The sequence below is a fragment of the Centroberyx gerrardi genome, chromosome 1 (genome assembly GCF_048128805.1).
Source record: "Centroberyx gerrardi isolate f3 chromosome 1, fCenGer3.hap1.cur.20231027, whole genome shotgun sequence".
NCBI classification, from domain to species: Eukaryota; Metazoa; Chordata; class Actinopteri; order Beryciformes; family Berycidae; genus Centroberyx; species Centroberyx gerrardi.
Genome location: NC_135997.1, coordinates 34,646,393 through 34,665,289, shown reverse-complemented (window position 1 = coordinate 34,665,289; position 18,897 = coordinate 34,646,393). Strand labels below are relative to the sequence as shown.

The 18,897-nt window shown below is 42.9% G+C and overlaps 1 protein-coding gene across 3 annotated transcripts in view; it reads right to left on the bottom strand.

Moving 5' to 3' along the window:
* itfg1 (integrin alpha FG-GAP repeat containing 1) overlaps positions 1-18,897 on the bottom strand; it is a 151,222-nt gene that overhangs the window by 44,660 nt on the left and 87,665 nt on the right. For all 3 annotated transcript variants that reach the window (XR_013507247.1, XR_013507249.1, XM_078289071.1), the window contains exons 11-12: positions 9,593-9,743; positions 6,596-6,704 (exon numbers count right to left, since the gene is read on the bottom strand). Coding sequence is in view for 1 of the 3 variants with exons in the window: in XM_078289071.1 (XP_078145197.1) it covers positions 6,596-6,704; positions 9,593-9,743 (260 nt within the window). In the remaining 2 variants the exon portion in view is untranslated. The remainder of the gene's footprint in view (positions 1-6,595; positions 6,705-9,592; positions 9,744-18,897) is intronic.

Sequence of the window (18,897 nt, the reverse complement as noted above, 5' to 3'; positions counted from 1 at the left end):
TGAAAGACTTCATGTAAATCTCCTCGTTGTCATTTGAATGGAAAGAAAAGAGAGGATAAAAGGCAGCTCTGAGTGACAGACTGAGAGAGGCGGAGAGCAGGGGAAAGGAAAGATGTTTGCTGAAGACAGGAAAAAAAGAGTGAAGAGTGAAGGGCAGAAAGAGAGGTGAAAGCAAGAGAAAAAAACAGTGGCTGGAGAAGGAGAGGAGAGGAGAGGCTGGAATGAGAGCAGAGGGGAAAAGAGAGGTAGAGTATGAAAGAGGAGCGTAGAGGAGAGGAGAGAGGAGGCGGATATGAACGAGGAGCGTAGAGGAGAGGAGAGGAGAGGAGAGACGAAAGGAGAGGTGAGGAGAGGAGAGAGAGAAGGGAGCGTGTGGGCCTGAACAAAGCTCCCAGATGTTTCTCAATGCAGCTAATCTGCATCCTATAATAAGTGAGCAGGAAACTAATCAACTCATACAGTTCTGCCTGTCAGTCTCTCTTTCTCTCTATCTCTCCCTCTCACACACACAGATTGAGATGCATACACAGAGATGCCCCCCCCCCCCCCCATCCCTTTATCCTTTCTAATTTTGGAGTTTATGATTCCTCCCATCTCCTCCCTCCTCAGCGGCAATCATCCATCCATCTGTCCATCCTGCCGCCGCTTTGTGCTTCCTTGTCTCCTACTGCTTAAAGAGGAATTCCGCTCAGTGTAAGAATTTCTGTACTCTCTCAAAGCCGCCGGATGATCACAGCTTCAAGCCTTAGTTGTTTGATTTCTTGCTTTAGGAGAGGGCTGTTCGTGTTCACCGATATTAATTTGATTGTCCTAGACATTAGGAGTAACAAAAGAATCCTTAAATTGAGCGGAGTTGCCCTTTAGGCAGCCTTTTTGTGTTTATCTCAGTTAGATTAGATAGGTATCAAAAACCTTTACTAGCCTGAGAGTGAGAAATCTGCTCGGCAGGAAAAATGATAAGCTTCACGGCATCATACTGTGATAAAAACATCAACAATACCAACACATTAAAAATAGGTTGGTGTGTGGAAAAAAAATCAGCTCAGCTCATTTCACTGAGAGAGTGCGAGAGTGCAATAGCGTCTGAATTGAGGGAGCTCCAATACCTCTTTCTTTGGATTTTGTGTTTCAGAAGCTGGTGTGTTCTCTATGTGAAGACCAGTGTGTGTGAGTAGGTCTGGAGCCAGCAGTCCAGCTACTGAAGACAGTAATTAGCCTACATGCTACCACTAGGCCAGAGCAGGAAAACCCAGGTTCAACCACAGAATTTGAATGGACAGAACGGTCTTTCCCATTCAAATCAACGCTCCTGGATGGTCGGAGTACCGTTCGATAATATAAAACCTCCTTGGTACCGTTGGGCTAGCTTCCGTATAAACCGACTTACGGCAAGTGGCAGAGGTGAGAGGCTTTGCAGCAAGGACCAAGCAGTGGAAAACTGGTATCTTGCTCTATCTCTGTCTCTTTGATGTCAGCGGTGAGCTACTCAAGGATTTTTTAACCGATTGGGTTTAATCGCTCTATATTAAAGTTGGTAAGTCGTCACATTTTATTTATTATTTTAATGATAGTCTCGTAACATCACAAAGCTAACCCACTCACGCTGTGAAGCAGCCAGTGTGACATACTTTACGGCCTTAATGTCCAAACATCTACTAACCATAGACGCCATTTTATGGTGTACTAGCCAAAATACCATAGAAAACAGTGGAGAGACTGTTCTATCCATTCAAATTCTGTGGGTTCAACACAGTAGTTTTCCCAACCACATTTTCCCAGCTGGTCCAGAGATTCAAAGCGCCGACCTGCTTGTGTAACGTCTAAGTTACCAACACCCCATATCCAAGGTTCAACACAGTAGCGACTCTGCATGCTACCAATAGCCCAAAGATAGACATCCGAAGTTCGCCGAAGTTAGCCGACATGCTACGCCTAGCTCAAACCAGCAAAGCTTTACCAGATCCAACACAAAGGTTAGTGAAGGTGAGAATAAATGTTAGCCGTTGGCGCGCCCAAGGCCATGCGAAGCTCTGTAAGCTTGCAGCAAACGGCCTCTGCAGTTTGCACAAACACTAGCATTTCCAAAGAAAACACACACGGAGCCAGAGCTTAAGATTTCAAGAAACTTTGAATATTTCATCTGCAACTTCTTTGAACTGGTGTCGAAACACCGCACACAATGAAGTACGGGCCTAATATGCTTTTCTCTCGGCTCTCAAGGAGGTTTTTATAACGTGGCATACCCAGCTGTCAAGCCTTCCGCTGGTCTGCAGGCTGCTTTCAAAAGCCTCTAGCCTGATCCTATGCTCCCATAGCAACAGAGGGAAGGGTCTTGGCGGAGTGCGCTAGTGGGTGAACTAGTGTATGTAGCGAACACGGGAGGGTCAGATGTGTGTCAGGCCGGTATGAGTTCAGGTCATCTCGGTGTGAAGAGCCCAGCGGGCCTCCGGGCCTCTGGGGAGGAGAGGGGTAAGGCTGCCGTCTGAGGGCAACGCTGATGGATCGATCCTGGGACGGCCAATGTGCGTGATGGGATCTTCCCACGCAAACACACCCACGCTCGCACAAAAGCTCGACACAAAGTCAATGCGTCAGTGGGGGTTGCTCAATAATGCTCAAGGGAGGACTGAGGGATGTCATCCTGAAAAAATAGGATTCCACCTTAGGGAATGGAGGACTGGATCTGGAGAGACGCATCACCGCTGGACACATCGTAACCTGTCGGGTCTATCTTAGTCTCACATAGTCAGTCTCAGCTATAATGCTGTCACTCTCTGTCATTACATATGCTAGGAGATACTAGGAGATACACTTTCCGAAAAGCCTGAAAAGGCCTGTTGCCTCCTCAAAATAAACAATTTAACAACAACGTCAGAGGTTTCCTGGGAGGTGCAAGGTTAGAAAGTTGCATTTAAGCTCACAGTCACGGAGAGGTATGACATGTAGACAGAGAGTATAACTCTTGATGAACACATTTTTATTCTAGTTGCTTGTACTCTTTTTTTGCTAGCTAGTCTACAGTCAGCTAGATGTGGGAAAATGCAAAAGTGAACATGTATGAAATATTTACAACCGAAAAATGTAATAGCTGAAGTTGAAGAAAGGGGAGAAAGTGGGGGAGCTGACATCATTTGCGTCGACGGAGGGAAAAACAGGTGTTTCGGGGGTGTGTGTGTGTGTGTGTGCATCTGTGTGTGTTTTGTTTGATGCACTGCACCGATACAAGGCATGGGCGAGGAAAAGAACAGCGGAGTTTAGAGAGGCGGCACAAAAGGAACAAATATTACAGCAGGAGGAACGGGGAGGCTTCAAGGTCATACACACGCACGCACACACACACACACACACACACACACACACACACACACACACACACACACACACACACACACAGAGGCAGTGTGGCTAATTTCAATAAAAGTTAGTCTAACCTTTTACAATGCTAATAGTATATTGAATGATTATTTAATTTTATTTTACAACACTTTGTAACTTTATTAAAAATACATTTTAAATACATTTATTTATATGATACAGATTTAAATATATGTGTATAATCTGTGAATAGGTCTGCATACCAACAAAAACCATTACCAAAGAGCTCAGGCAACTGAGGCACATCAAGGAGAAGGTCAGCAATACATAACAGCAGAGAACAAGCTCAACAAGCCATTAATCCTTGTAAAATCCAAACAGGGATAAGGTGGAAACAGACTTCTCCACCTGTGATACACACTCTGAGTGGAAGTCCATGAACACATTCACTAATCACAGCATGTGAAGCCACCATATGTCACTTCCTGATAAACAACAGATTCTACTTCTGGCTTGAATGCCAAGCATCCTTCATCTCTGTTCCTGTAAGTGTATAAACTGTTCCAGTGTTTCCCCAACAACTGTACAGGCCAGTCTAACGAGACTCCTCTTTTAATCTTCACTGATTCTTCTCCAAGGCTTCTCGAAGTGAAAGTAAGTTTCTGATATTTAATATTTTCTTGTGGAACCGCATTGTCACTGTATTCGTTTCTTGTTTGGACTGTCAATAGTACAACCTAACGTGAACGCAGGTTCAGGATCATTGGATCGATATGGTTGAACATAACGTTACCTCCGTAACCCAACATAACGTTCATATTATTGCACCAATTCTATTTAAATAATCAACTAGCTAGCCAGCGTTACATGGATACTGCCTCTCATCGCTAGCCAGCGAATGTTAGCTATCAATCTTGTGACTGATCGATTTGATTGAGTTTGTGCGCGCAAAGACGATTTCCCCATAATGCAACTTACAGCAAGTTATTAATGCTACTAGTTAGAATCGAGTTAATGTGAGCATGGCAGCGCCTAAAAAGAGAAAAAGCTCAAACACAGTGGAAGGACAGCCAAATATATTAACATTTTTCTTCAAAACTCCAAGCCAAACTCATGCCAAAATACTGATGGGGAAGAAAGGAGAGGGGAAGATGAGAAAGAAGTGAGAGGCGCAGATGGGGGGGAAAGCTTGAGTAATGTTAGCTCAAGCATGAATATCAATGACCCTGGACCAACTGAAGCTGAACCAGTCGAAAAAGATAAAGGCAAAGAGAAAATCTGGCTGGGACCTCCTCATGGCGGTACTGTGAACAGTGCAGAGTCACTCAAATTCCTGGAGACCATCATCTACAATGCCTTCAAGTGGGATGAGAACATCACTCCAATCAAGAAGGCCCAACAGAGGATGTTCTTCCTGCGCCAACTTCAGCAGCTCAGTGAGACACAACCAATCGTGGTCAACTAAACTGCACATGGACAACAATATAAGCTATTCAGGCTATCTATCATTCTAGCTGTATTTTGCACATCTGCCATTAATGCAACTTTACGCATCAACCTAGCTGTACTTGCTAATCTGTGACTTTACTGCACCGGCAGATCTTTGTCACTTGGTTGTTTTTCATTACCAATGCCTCACAGCATTTTCAAGTTGATCCTATTCTGTTAAACCTACTCATTATTGTAACCCTAAGGCATTGTGAGCATTCGCTACTGTTACTATGCCAATGCTGCTACACTGGTACAATTCTTTGGGTTTGAAAATATACTTGGAATGTGTGTTAGGTCTACTGCCATACAGTATGCAGTGTCTGCATTGTATGTGAGGTCCTGTTATGTTTTGTCCTGCACCTAGGATGTCAATCTTATATTATGTAATTTGAAATGTGTCAGCACCAATTACCCAGGTCAAACTCCTTGTGTCCCCTTTGTATTTGGCAAATATGATAATGATACTGATTCTGAAGTGTAGGTACATGGGTGTTTTGTGTGTGTGTGTATGTGCATGGGCAGTGTATATGTGAGAGTGTGCTTATGGGTGTGTATCGGGCAGTAGGAATAGCTTTATACTCAGTATTTGCATGACAAAATTTGCATGCATTACAAATCTGCTGTAGTTTCTTGCTGTAGAGAGTTTTCTAGTACAAAGTAGTACATTAAAAGACATAGTACACAAATCAACCACCAGCCAAATATTGGTACATTTTGGCTGTGTCTGCTCTACCAGCCACTCTACCAGGTAACCAGCCATGATTTGGGTTGCCAGGTGGCTGGCAAAAGAGTGCTGGTGAATGTTTATCAGGGCATGGTGATGTTTCTATCTGTGTTTTCTGTCAGTGTGTGTGTGATTCTGTAGGCAAAGGAGCAGTTGTAGCTCCAGCCTCCAGCCTCCAGCCCCCCCCCCCCACAGACAAAACAACAACTGTTCACCAAATGTGCTGAAACAGAAAGTGATGAACAATGCTTCCTACTAATGAGCAGAGCAGAGTGACAGATTAAACTGTGCAAAGGCCCACCCTAGAGTGGAACTATTTTTGCTTTCCTCAAATGTCACTAGGTGCTAATCCTGTACCAACGTTTTGACATCAAGAGCTTGTCTTGATTTTTACTCAAGCATTGTTACAATGAAAAATAAAGGAAAATAATATATATAAATTGAGACAAAGCAATGGAGCCAAAAATACATAAACAGTTTTCCAGTGTCTGGAACTGATAACTGAAACTACAGTTGCTTGTAGTTAGACACCATTTCTACAGTGTGAGTAAAATACAGCACATTAAGTACACGGCGTGTGTGTTTGTGTTTTTCAATCAGTGAACGTTTAGACATCATCATTGTAAAGAACTGCATGGGAACAATAAATCGTTATTAATTAGAATCTGAGTTGTAATTAGAGTTTTTTTTTAAAAGAAAGGTTTGCAGATAGGGAAACTTATGCTGAGGTTCTGTATCTTGCAGGTAACAAATGGTTGGACTTTTGGTTTGTCACATGACCACATCCTCTGTTTCTGTATGGCTCAATTAAACTATGTGTTAGTAAAATACTCCCACTACCTGAAACTCTTTGCAGGGTGATTTGAAATGATAACTCTACATCCCGTCTGGGAAGAGAAGGACAGGGAGGGGAAAAGAGAAAAGAGAGAGAGGACTGGGGTAGTGGAGGTGGAAGTGGAGTGGTGTTTTCCCATGGTGCCACTCTGTTCCTTCACTCTCTCTAATGAACTGGTTTGGGGACATGGAGAGGGGGGACCAACGGAGCAGACTGGTAAAATCACTTACCCATCACTTTAACAAAGTAGGCGTCGGCTTCAAAGTTGTTCTTCAAAGCGTGGATGATAAAGCCATCTTTGCCCTCCGCCTGGCTTAGAACCAACATGTCTAATATCCCCTGTAAATGAGACAGGCATATAGTTGAGGGACAATAAGACCATGGTGTGTGTGTGGTGTGTGTGTGTCTTCCGATGAACATTTTCATCCCTCTAATAGACAGGATGACTGATCCAGCATTATCTTATCACATCTCTATTCTTCTCTCTTTCTCTGCTCTTCATTATGTGTCTCTCACTCTCCTGCCTATAGACTCTCTCAAGAGCGTGTGTGTGTGTGTGTGTGTGAGATAGAGAGAGTGAGAGAAAGAATACACAGCAACCCAGATCCTTCAATAACAAGTTCTATCATTATGAGAACCTTCATTGACTACATTCATTCCCTAACCATAACCTATACCCTCACCACTTTGTGCCTCACCTAAACCTTTACCATAACATAAACCTAATTCTGATCTTAACCCTAAACCCAAGCCCTAATCCTAAACTAACTTTAAAGGACTACACTGATGATTTGGGAGTTTAGCCCATTGGTCACTTTACCCAGTATGTGCGAAGAGGATTGGTACCAAAGCCATCTGTGTCTCCAGTTGGTACGTAGCTCTGTCCAGTGAGCTTGATAACCCCTCAGCATGCAGTATTGGCAGTTGCAGACCATACACAATTTCACAAGGCGAACAGTTTGCGTCCATTCATTGTCTATGAGAAGCGAATAACCGTGTGCGCAGAGCATGAAGGGATAGGTGGAAACATGAACCAGGTCCACGACGCGATTAAAAAAGTTTAACAAACCAATCACATTGGGGCAAAAAGCTTGGGATTGTTGGTCTTCCTGGTGTGTAACCAAAGGGCTGGGATCCAGGTTTAAACCTGAAGCCTTATGGACTGTCCTGCACTCTACAGGCTGGTTTCAGTACAACATTAAACTCTGCCTACACCAGTGTAACTGAACCGAGCAAGGGCCAAATGTCTGTTGCAAAATACAACAAATTTATCCTACTATAACTTTCAGTAACAATGGCTATGTCCCGTCATGTTTATGTCTCTCCTTATGTTTTTGTCTTGGATTATTGTGCTATGTAGAGGATATTTGAAGATATTTAAATGGGCGTGTCTCAGGCACGGCCTCAGACAATGACTGGTCTCAGGGTACATCAATCCTGCCGGGATGACAGCTGATTCTCAGTGAACTCCCGTGCCTGTCCGAAAAACGCTCTTTGTTCCGTAGATGTCTTAATTCACAGATAAGTCAAGTGCATGTGATTAGCTACATCATCCATATGAGATGTTTTGAAGGGAAATGATGTCTTGCTCTGCAGTAAATTGTACTAACAGATACTTTAAGGGTTCTTCTCTCCAGTTTTTTCGGTAAGTAGATTCACTACTTTGCTGCATCCCATGTTAGCTAGCTGTATCATTCAATGTGAAGAAGCTAATGTATGTCCCACTATTTAGCTATATGTAACCCATATAGGTGCTCCTTTTTTGCTATCATTGTCTTCACCCCTCTGCTTTTTTGCTCTGCTACGCAGTCTCTGGTTTCATATGTGACATATTTTCAACATATCAGCACCCAAAATCAACGACTTCAAAATGCGCCTGTTCAAGTCAATCACATTGCGACGTCTATCTTTTTTAAAATTTTTATATTTTTTTTTACAGTTTGTGTGTAACATTGCTGGTGGTAGGCTAAAATACTTTAGCTGCTAACTTAAGCTCTGGTCAGTTGAACTTTTTGTGCAAATTTAAAAAAATGTGTTAGGTAAAAGACATACAGAGTAGGATTTTGCCGGTTGTGGCTTGTAAACACAACTTTCAAAGTTGACCCCTCATACCTAGCTCAACAAGAAGTGAATAGCACGGCTGTTGGCTGCGGTTACCGGAACGGTACAAAACAGTAAAAAACAAAAAAAATGCAGCGAGGCAAAACGGCAAGCCAAGGCTCGTTCCAACATGAGAGTGAATCTGGGGTTGGCGTTCACCTGTTGAGTAGTGAAGGAGAGGATGGGAATGAAAAGCGACGCGGAGTTGGCCTGTTGGACAGGTAGGTGCCAGTTTGCTTAGCTAGCTATATCAGCTTTTCTACTACGACGAAGCTACGCTAACGGTAGCTAGCTGCCAGCTCACGACACACACTCGCTCTGACCAGAACTCCAGTTACTCTGTTTTAGAGTTCAGGACTGCTACTGCAGGCAGCGTTGCTTTTAGATATAATAAAAGGATTCAGCAGTGGTTTTGGTTGCAGGCAGACACACCTGCTGCCAAAATGTTCCCAGTTGACGCTCTCGAACATTCAGAAAGAAGAAAATCCAGGCAGAAGGCAGGCTCTCTGCAGACACAGCTGTCACAGACTACCATTGGGCCATAAGTAATGTAAGTAATGATTGGGTAGGATAATTTTTGGATGAATTTATGCTATTTCAAGGGGGAAAATTCTGCTCAGTATGCCTTTAATAATTTCCCTTAGCTTTTTGCAAACTAAGTAATTAATGTACCTGCCAAATTTAGTGTCATTCTGACCTGTGGTTCATTTTTTGCCTCTTGGTATCAGATTTTTTAATATTGGGGAAATTCTCTCAAAGTGATGTAATTTTAGCTTCATATCTACTATCTGATACCGGTACCAGTGTTGGTGTCGGTGCACTACAGGTAGAAAAGGATAGATGACAGGAGCAGTAGGGGGGGAGGGGGATGGGACAGGAGGCAGAAATGAAGAGGAGAGATACAGATAAAATAAGAGGAGTGGAGAAGCGGAACGGGAAAGAAGAGGAAGGATGGGAGGAATAAAAGAAAGACTGCGGCGGCGGTTTCGCGAGCCCCGTGTTTATTTCAAGTGGAGAAGGAAAATGGTTCAAGGCGACTCAACACTAGGAGTGACAGAGAGGAGGGTGTACATGAGAGAGAGATGGACTAAAACCAAAACAAACCCAAAACAAGCCAAACTACTCACATCCTCATAGATGTCAAAGAACGTTGCCACGGCGGCGCGGGGGATGGCACCCAAATCTGATTGGTCCCAGTGGATGCGGAACATTCTCCCAATTGTATGGCAACTGACGTTGTTACATGGTACATTCTCCAATAGGAAGGCCTGCTGACCACTGGAGGGGAGAGAGAGAGAGAGAGAAAGAGAGAGAGAGAGAGAGAGAGAGAGAAAGAGAGAGAGAGAGAGAATGCTTGTTATTGTTTACATCTTAGATGGTGGAATTGCATTAAATGGTGACCTTGTGGACCTTGTGGAATTTGTTTGAGCTTTTATAACCAAATGACATTTGTTTAACTGCAGTGCAAACAGCTTTGAACCGGAAAATGAGCCCTTGTCCTTTAAAATCACCTTGGGAACATTCTCTCTGCCCGCAACTTCAGTCTTTCATTCACTGTTAATGGTGCAGCTCCAACATTTGTCTCTTGGGCTATGGCTCCACTTGTCGTTTCAATGCGACTTTAATCATTCGATCACAGTGGTCAGGCTTGCGTTGTGTAATTCTACCTAATGTGGACTCAATCCAGCCACAATAGTAAAACGACCAGTGTAAAGAGGTGGAGGGGGAGACAGATTTAAATAAATACAGCCAAAGCAGGTGCAAAACAACCTTTTTCTGGGCAAGCGTGGACACCAATATTGGGCTTTCAATACAAACTGGATATGGGTGAGTCAGTGTTGCCCACTGCTGATATAATGGAGGTGAGGATATGATTTTACTCAAAAGCTTCAGGAGTGTAAGTCTGTAGCCTCCCCCTGCCTTAAGGAGCTGCTAACCCACCTAAAAGAATTAGTCTGGCTTTCAATGGCGAGTTTTACTGTCCCATGATGGTCTAAATGCTGTTTCAGAGGCTTTTCCACCCTGACAAAATGACATTTTGGGGCGGACACTGAATCCTTGTGTTTTTTTGGCATAAAAGTGGTCAAATTTACAGAATATGGGCACAAAACAGCAATTACTGGCAGCGTCAATCCAAACATTTCGGTATCAGTCTTCAAAAACCCATATTGGTCAAACCCTAGACATACAGCAATGTGATGCATATTAATTTAGTTTCCAGGCAGTGTCTCGTTTAAATGAGAGCATCAGTGTTTTAGAGAATGAGAGCTGCCTCAGGCTGGAGCCCCAAGCACCTGTAACACTACAATACCCACAGGGCACTGCTGTCTGACGCTGGTGCACACACCCCGACTCCTAATTACCCACACAATACCTAAACATTCACACTTGTACACACACAAGCATGCATGTACGAATAAGAAGACACTTACACACACATTCACATACAAATAATGCATCAATCTGTAGTACTGGTTGAGAAACAAGTGTCAATTAGGTTTTTTTTTTTTTTTTCAGATTAATTCAGTGCATTTTATGCTTTATTAGATGCATGGCGGAGAGTAACACGCGGAAAGACGAGAGAAATTGGTCATACATTTTATTCAAATTGGCATTAAAAAAGTTGGTAACACTTTATTTACCTACAAAGGAACTGTTAATTTCTTCGTAGGTTTCCTGGAAAGAACCATTACATTATGTACTAATTATAGGGAAAAGAGAGAAAGAGTTCAATGGTAGTTGGTAAGTACCTGGTAATTTCTTTTGTTTCCAAGTTTCCAAGACAGAACCACAAAATGATGCAGTAGTCTAATTAGAAATTAGAGGAAGGAATTCAACAAACACCTATATTATATAATTATATGAATAATGACTTGGGTTACCAAATTGATCTCTGCCTATTATTTTTCCAATAAATAGTTTATCGTTTTGCAGTTCTTTCCAGGAAACTCTTTTAGACATTGCCAGTATCTTATCGACTCCACCAAACAGACTGCTTACATTTTCTAAAAACTACTGCATCATTCCATGGTTCTTTCCAGTAAACTTCCCAAGAAATTAACAGTTCATCACTAGGAAATTATTAGGAAATTGCGGACCCAGAAAATAAGGCGCTACCAAAAGGTCTTGAAAAAGTGTTAAATTTAACTTGAAGAAACCTGTAGTCACCCTGGATAAAATCCACTGAAGTGACTGTAATGAGTTGAACTGACTTGAGATGAGAGATGAGATGAGAGATGAGCGGGACTCAAACGAGTATGTGCCCAGCAGACTGCTATGCTATGGCTGACTTTCCACAGAATATGACAAAGGGTAGGAGTCCATTCTTCTGCCTAAACAACGCCATTTTTTAAGCCGCACGCGCTACCTTTTCCCACAGATACCGGTGTAGGACATTTGTTTCCCGACTCTCATTTGTTCTCCATCTCTCTCCTACTGCCTACTTCCTCTGCTCTTTGTCTCCGTCTCACTTTGATTCTGCGGGGAGATTGAATCCACCCCCCTTCTTCATCTATGTGTCTTTCTGTCTTTGGAGACGGCTCTCTGTACCTGTACTCAGATCTCCCTGGGAGTGGCGACCTGAAAAAAAAAAAAATCTAAAAATAGAGCAGTCGTGAAAGCATTTTTTTCGGTCTCTTTTTCCCCCCCCCTCTATCCAAATGCGGGTGTCTGGGGAGTGGAGAGGGATGGCTCTGATAGGTGCAAACTGCGAGCTAGGAGGCTGATGGGAAGTCTGTCACCATGGAGGACGCCTTGGATGACTTGAAAGACTCGTGTGTGCGCGCGTGCGAGAGAGTGTGAGGGAAAAAAACGAGCGTGCCACAATTTGCGGCAAAATATGTATTAACCTGTCACAGTTTGAGACGGGAGGGATGTTAACGACAAAAACAAAATTGTTGTGAATGTAGAGTGTGTGTCCCTATATAAATCTGTCCATTGATTAATTGATACCGTTGGACAGGTTGTTGTTGTTGTTGGTTCCTCTCGCTTTGGCAAAAAGTACTTTTGCGTTTCATGCCAATAAAGCACCTTTGAATTGAAATTGAACTGAGTGACACATGAGAGACACAGAGAGAGAGAGAGAGAGAGAGAGAGAGAGAGAGAGAGAGGGGGAAAAAAAAAGTGTGTGTGTTCTAGTCTTTACATGTCCCTATCAGACAATGTGACAGTACAAGCTGATCTTATTATCATGCCTTCCACAAAGGGAGCATGGAGAAAAAAAGAAAAAATACTATGTGCGAAAATAGATGGAGATGGCAACGGAATGACAAGTGACACTTGTACTTACACACACACACACACACACACACACACACACACAAACACAAAGCACCGGTAGAGGCATCACAGACAAAGCCTGGCGTCTCGGCGTTTCATCCGGCATACAAATGGCAGATATCAGACTGATAGATGCTGATGTTACACCACAGCTGGTTCCAACAAGGCAATCTAAGTGGTCAAATTGCCACTTGAACTGTGCTTTGCGAGCCCCTCCAGCGCTCTTAGCCTGGTGTCAGGGAAAATAGAGACGGTTGCTAGGCGAACAGGCGGTAATAGGGAGCTAGTTAATCAGCTTTCTTGCTATTTTATCCATTTTTTTTTTATGTCATTTTCATGCTTTGATAGAACTTTGCAAAACAGTACACAAGCTTTGGTAATCACTACCAGGCATTCTGGTGTAGTGTGATTTTGGGTACCTTTCTGAGATTTTTCATGCAAATTATAATGTATTCAATTAGAAAGGCTGCATGGAAATTTCTATCAAATGTCCACAATAATCGCAAAAATGTTTTTTTTTTTACGCTGGCTTGAGGTGGAACATTTTTTATGTCATTAAAGAAATGATGGAATAAACAGCAATGGAAACTCAAATAAATATATGATGCAGGCTTGGCATCATTGGCTTGGTCTGCCAAAAAGTGGCTTTGGACATTCTGTAATATAATGTTCAGTAATGTTGTACCTGCTGCCTCTCTCATATCGTGGTAGTACGACCATTAGTTGGTGCATTGGAATATTACCAAGTGCATTTCTTCGTTTTCATCTACAGACAGCGTGAAATATGACCAACATTAGCTGCCACAAAAGAACAATAACAACTTCATAAATCCTTGAATGACTCCATTTTCCATTTGGTGGTGGATGTGTTTTCTGACATCGCCATGTTCGACATTCAGGAGGCCTGTAAGGCTGTGTCTGCTCATGTGTAACGCTTTTTGACCTGCACAGTGCTTACGGGAATTACGGCATGCTAAGGAAAATACAGCGTGTGCTCGTACACTAGGCGGTACGGTAGAAGTCATACTAGTTCAGTGATTTTCTAACTGTACATGAAGTACATATTTTTGTTCAGTGATTCTCTTAGCTCCAACAACACTGTGCTACCGCAGCACTTTGCCGTTGACGGGTGGAGATTTTAAAATCAACGTAGTTCCACTCACTCGGTTGGAAACGTAGCTATCGTCGCAGTAAGGAGCTTTCACGTTGCATTGCTATAATGGGGGAGTTAAGTGCACTCTGCGATGCCTATTCTGGTCGGCGTACGGGTAGCCGAGAGTGACAAATGCTCTTTTAGTAGGCAGGGCCTGCGTTCAGCTGCCAGTGTGACGAGCAGCTGTATTTAAAACACAGTAAAGTACAGAGCAGGAGTGTAATTAATTCCTAAAGCGGCCACATACCGCTCCAAGCACACAAGATTAAAAAACGGTGTCAGATCGGATGACAATTTCCTCAACAGACGCGCTGCTGTTTCGGGATGTGTGTGTTTGTGTGTGTGTCGGGGAGGAGGGGGGCTTATGGTGGATTAACCGTCTTTGGCTGTGATTACACATATACTGGAGGTTGGGTTAAAGGTCATTCTATATAATCCGTCAATACTGTGTCTGCGTTAACCCGCCTCTCCCTCGCCGCTGAGCTTGAAGTTAACGCCGCGAAGGACCGCCCACTGCAGCACCTGTTGGTCAAGACGCACTGCTAATGGTGAGCGCTGATTGGCTCACCGGCGCATAATCAGGCCTCCAGCTGCAGGATCAATTTGTCGCAATCTCTCAGGGAACGTGTGTGTGTGTGTGTGATTGTGAGAGAGAGAGAGAGAGAGAGAGAGAGAGAGATGCAGCCATTTCAAAGTTTCAGGCTGAACTTTAAAAGACATTTGATTGTTATCCGCCGTTGTGTGTGTGTCCTTTCTGAGATTTTCGTACTTCAAAAAGAAGCTCTCTCCGACACTGTGGGGGGTTGTGATGGTGGAGCTGAACTCAAGGTCATGAGATGGATCATGCGCACACACACACACACACACACACACCTAGAAGAAAACAAAAACAGCTTCCCTCCTCACATCCATTGTTTTTTGAGTTGACTGCAGCAGATTTGACTGCAAACCCACTGATATGTTACACACACACACACACACACACACACGCACACACAGAGGGCTAAACCACAGCATGATTACCATATCAAACACATGATACTGTGACCATTTGGCGAATGTCACACTACAATGCCACACCACAAAAATTGTTTTCTGTTGGGTATGAATGTCTATACATACATTTTTGTGCATGTTGGTGTGTGTGTGTGTGTGTGTGTGTGTGTGTGTGTGTGTGCCTAGGGGCTTCGGCTGGCGTGTGCACCCGGTGTCAGCGTGCGGATGTGCGGGGAGTCTTCCACTGACTCCTCGCTCTCCCGGTCTCCCCTCTAATTGGCCTCCGGAGGGGCAGTGGTGCAGGGAGGAGGCTGACCAGCTGATCACATTGATGACCCCTCTCTCCCTCTACCCACCCCCACCTCCTTCATTCCTCTATTTATCCTTCCATCCATCCATCCATCCTCCTGTTTTTCCCCATTGTTTCCAATACCAGCGATTCTGTTAAAAACGCCACGGAGCCGTGGGTGTGTTTGCTCTTTTCGGGTTCGGCGACGGACGCTCTGACAAACTGACCTTCTCTCTCCAACTCTCTCCTCCATCATCCTCCTCCTCCTCCTCCTCGCAGACCTTCTACCCACTCGCTGTCCCTGCTCCCACTCTGTCTTGCTTAGTCTTTTGATGAAAAAGTCTTCAAATTTAGTCGGGCTTTAGTCATGCCCTGTTGATTCAATAGAGTCAATTACTCGCTGACTAAAACGGCATGTGAGTTTTAGTCAACAAAAATAATATTGTGTCGTCTGCAGTCGTTTAATTGTAAACTAGAAAACAACGGTGAGGAAAAGACAGAGGATGTACACAGGTGAGAAACAAAAAAAACATATTTTTTTCGCAAGGATAATGGTTCCCCCGGTGTTTTGTGTTTCGTTATATTTCTGTCAATAATAGAAAATTAATAGAAAAATAATTTCTGATATCGTCATGGAAAAGAGTTTGTCATAGTAGTCAATGCTGAAAAAAAAAGGGTTTGTCAATAAACATTTTCATCATCAGTTTCATGATGAGATTAACACTGCACATGAGGACTGGACGGGTTACATGACTATATATACATATATATATACTATATGTACTATTAGCCTACCTATTTTCGGCAATATAAATTCATAATGTAAAATTTGTGGTCTAAATGTAACCCAGAAGTTCCCTAAACAAACCAATACATTCCCATGGTTCATCAATACAAATAAAAAATCCAATGTTTTCTATGTATTTAACTAACATGGGAAATTAAGTTCATCATCTGTTGCATGGGCTTTGTGCAGGAGTAGCATGTTGTATGAATATATGAAAAATCAGTCTATCAGTTCTTTTGAATATCCTCCCACTTTTAGACTTAGTCGGAAAGGTATGGTTAGTTATCGTCACTGAAATCAGTTAAAATCTCCTCCTGGCCTTCATCTCCTCCATTGCTAATTTCCTTCAACCACACACACACACACACACACACACACACACACACACACACACCAGGGCAGGTTTCAAAAAGACAAATTTAAGACTCTTAAAGACCTTTTTAATGCTACCTGGAATTGAATAATAAAAAAAAAAACAAAAAAAACATAAAGAACGGCAAGAACGGCAAGAATGGCCTATTTCTTTTTGAACGTGGTTAATTAAGGCTCTGAAACTACAAACAGGCAGTCTAAGAAAAAAAGGACAGCAGGAAATTAATAGTTAAGGGACATGAAACCCAACTGTGTTTAGTAAAACAGATCGGCTGAAGATTGTACCACTGGCCCTGTTCTGCATTCATGTAAGAGTGCATATGAAACTAGGCTTGGGCCGATATTCGATATTATCGATATTGAAATATCACGGTATTTTGTGAATATCGCGATATTTCCCGCAATATTTAATATATTGATGTAATTTTGGAAGAAATACAATAAAATACCCCCCCCCCCCCAAAAAAAAAAAACCCACAAAAAAACAAAACAAGAAACAAAATAATAATAAAAAAAATAATATTGAATATCGCAATAATATCGTACATCACAATATTTTGGTAAGACAGTATCGTGATATAAAATTTTAGATATATTGCCCAAGCCTATCAACGCAAAGAAACCAGTCATTACATGATGAAAATAACACCCAGAATTACTGGACTCACGACATTTTAATACTTGTTATTACCTCAAATTTACATCATTTATTTCCATGGATACACACACACACACACACACACACACACACACACACACACATATACACATACACTCTTCACAGTAACACTCTGAGAACTGCCGTCTGAGACACACAGATTTAACAAGCCACCAAACAATTGACAGTACAGGATAGCAGAAGAAAGACAGCCAGACTGACAGGGAGAGAGCGACAGAGACAGAGAGAGAGAGGGAGGGAGAGAGAGAGGGATGAAAGGTGAGTGAAAGGAGGGGGCGGGCAGGTCCGGGGTAGATGACGTGACAGGGAGACGGCGATGTGTTGTCAGGGCCCCGAGGCTCTGTGGTGTTTCATACCGCTAGCCACTCTGGTGATGAACACAGCGGTGGCTCACGGCGACACGCAATCAAAGTCAAAGCGCCGCCTTTGGTGGCGTCACTCTTCTACACTGTTGGCCTGCCGTCACTCACTCTTTTAACCCCCCATCTCTCTCTCTCTCTCTCTCTCTCTCTCTGGCTGTTTCTTTGCCATTCTCTCTGTTGCGTTACAAACTCTTTGTCTTTCTTCTGTAGTTGTCCCCTTTGCCGATGTGTCTGTCTGCCGTTTTGTTCGCATGACTGAAGATTACCAGGCAAAGGCCAGCAAATGAATTTCCTTTACAACAAACGATGATTCGTGACATTCAAACCAAGAAAATCCAAGCATTGCAAGTTGCATTCGCCTCCATTTTCTTAGAAAAAGAAATGTACCAATGTACAATCCATTTGTCTTGCAATTCATATTAGGGTTAGACCGGTGTATCAGTTTGCCAGTAAACACAGCTGGGAAAAATTGAATACTTGAATAACTTTGAATACTTGAATAATTGTGCATTGTAAAAAGTGAGTAGGAGCTCAATGCTAAAGCCAGGGTGTGAAACGGTGGGACTGACCAGGAGAGTGATGGTTGGCGTTGGCTGAGGTGAAGTTGGAGACTGAGTTTAAGCCCCAATCCATTGTTGTGGTATGGCAACACCTGTCGCCCCAACACTGGGTTTGTTTATGTTTTGATTGGAATGAAGACACGTTTTCCACTCTCAAGCTAATCGATTGAGCTTCTCATACAAGACCAGACACCATGCAATAGCTAAACACCTTGCTAAACACATCTTAACATGATTGGACCTAACCAATGCTTATTTGGTCATTGAAGTCCATATGCACAAGGGTTTTTTGAAGGTTTTCACACAGTAATGGCTAAGGTTCCAATTGGGTGTGTAGCTCTGATTTGGGCTGGTGAGAACATTTCATTTACCCCTCTCTCACACCTCTCACAATATACCGTCTCATCTAACCAGGCAGCAAGTTAAATGTTGAATTCAATATTGCGGCAGCGGCCACACTGATCCATCAGAAAACTGACAGAATTATTGAGGGATAGATTTGTGTCTGTTGGTTTGTTTTGGAACGTCAACATGACGGCGAGGCAGAAGAACAGGAAGCTTTGCTCATAATGGAGCTACTTGATAGAAAAAAAGAAGAAACAGACTCTACAGTATAAATTCAATCAGAAACTGAGCTGGAAAACCTCCAGTCATCCCAATATTACACCAGGCTTTCTCTGTTTTATCTTTGTTTTGGTCGGACCGTCGTCACCGGTATTTTTTTCCAAAACCAGCGTAGGAACGCCTCTGATTGGCTAAACAGACGCTGACGAATCCATCCATCCAGAAAAAGCTCAGCTGGGTTGAACTTTTGAAATTAGCTCTGCGTGGCGTGGAGCTGTTACCGCTGACTTTTATGAATCTGGGCCCAGGTGTTTAGAACAGCAAATGTAAAAGCTTTCATGAAATGGCTCTAGGTCGCATCATCATTAAGCAAAACAAACATTTATTTATAT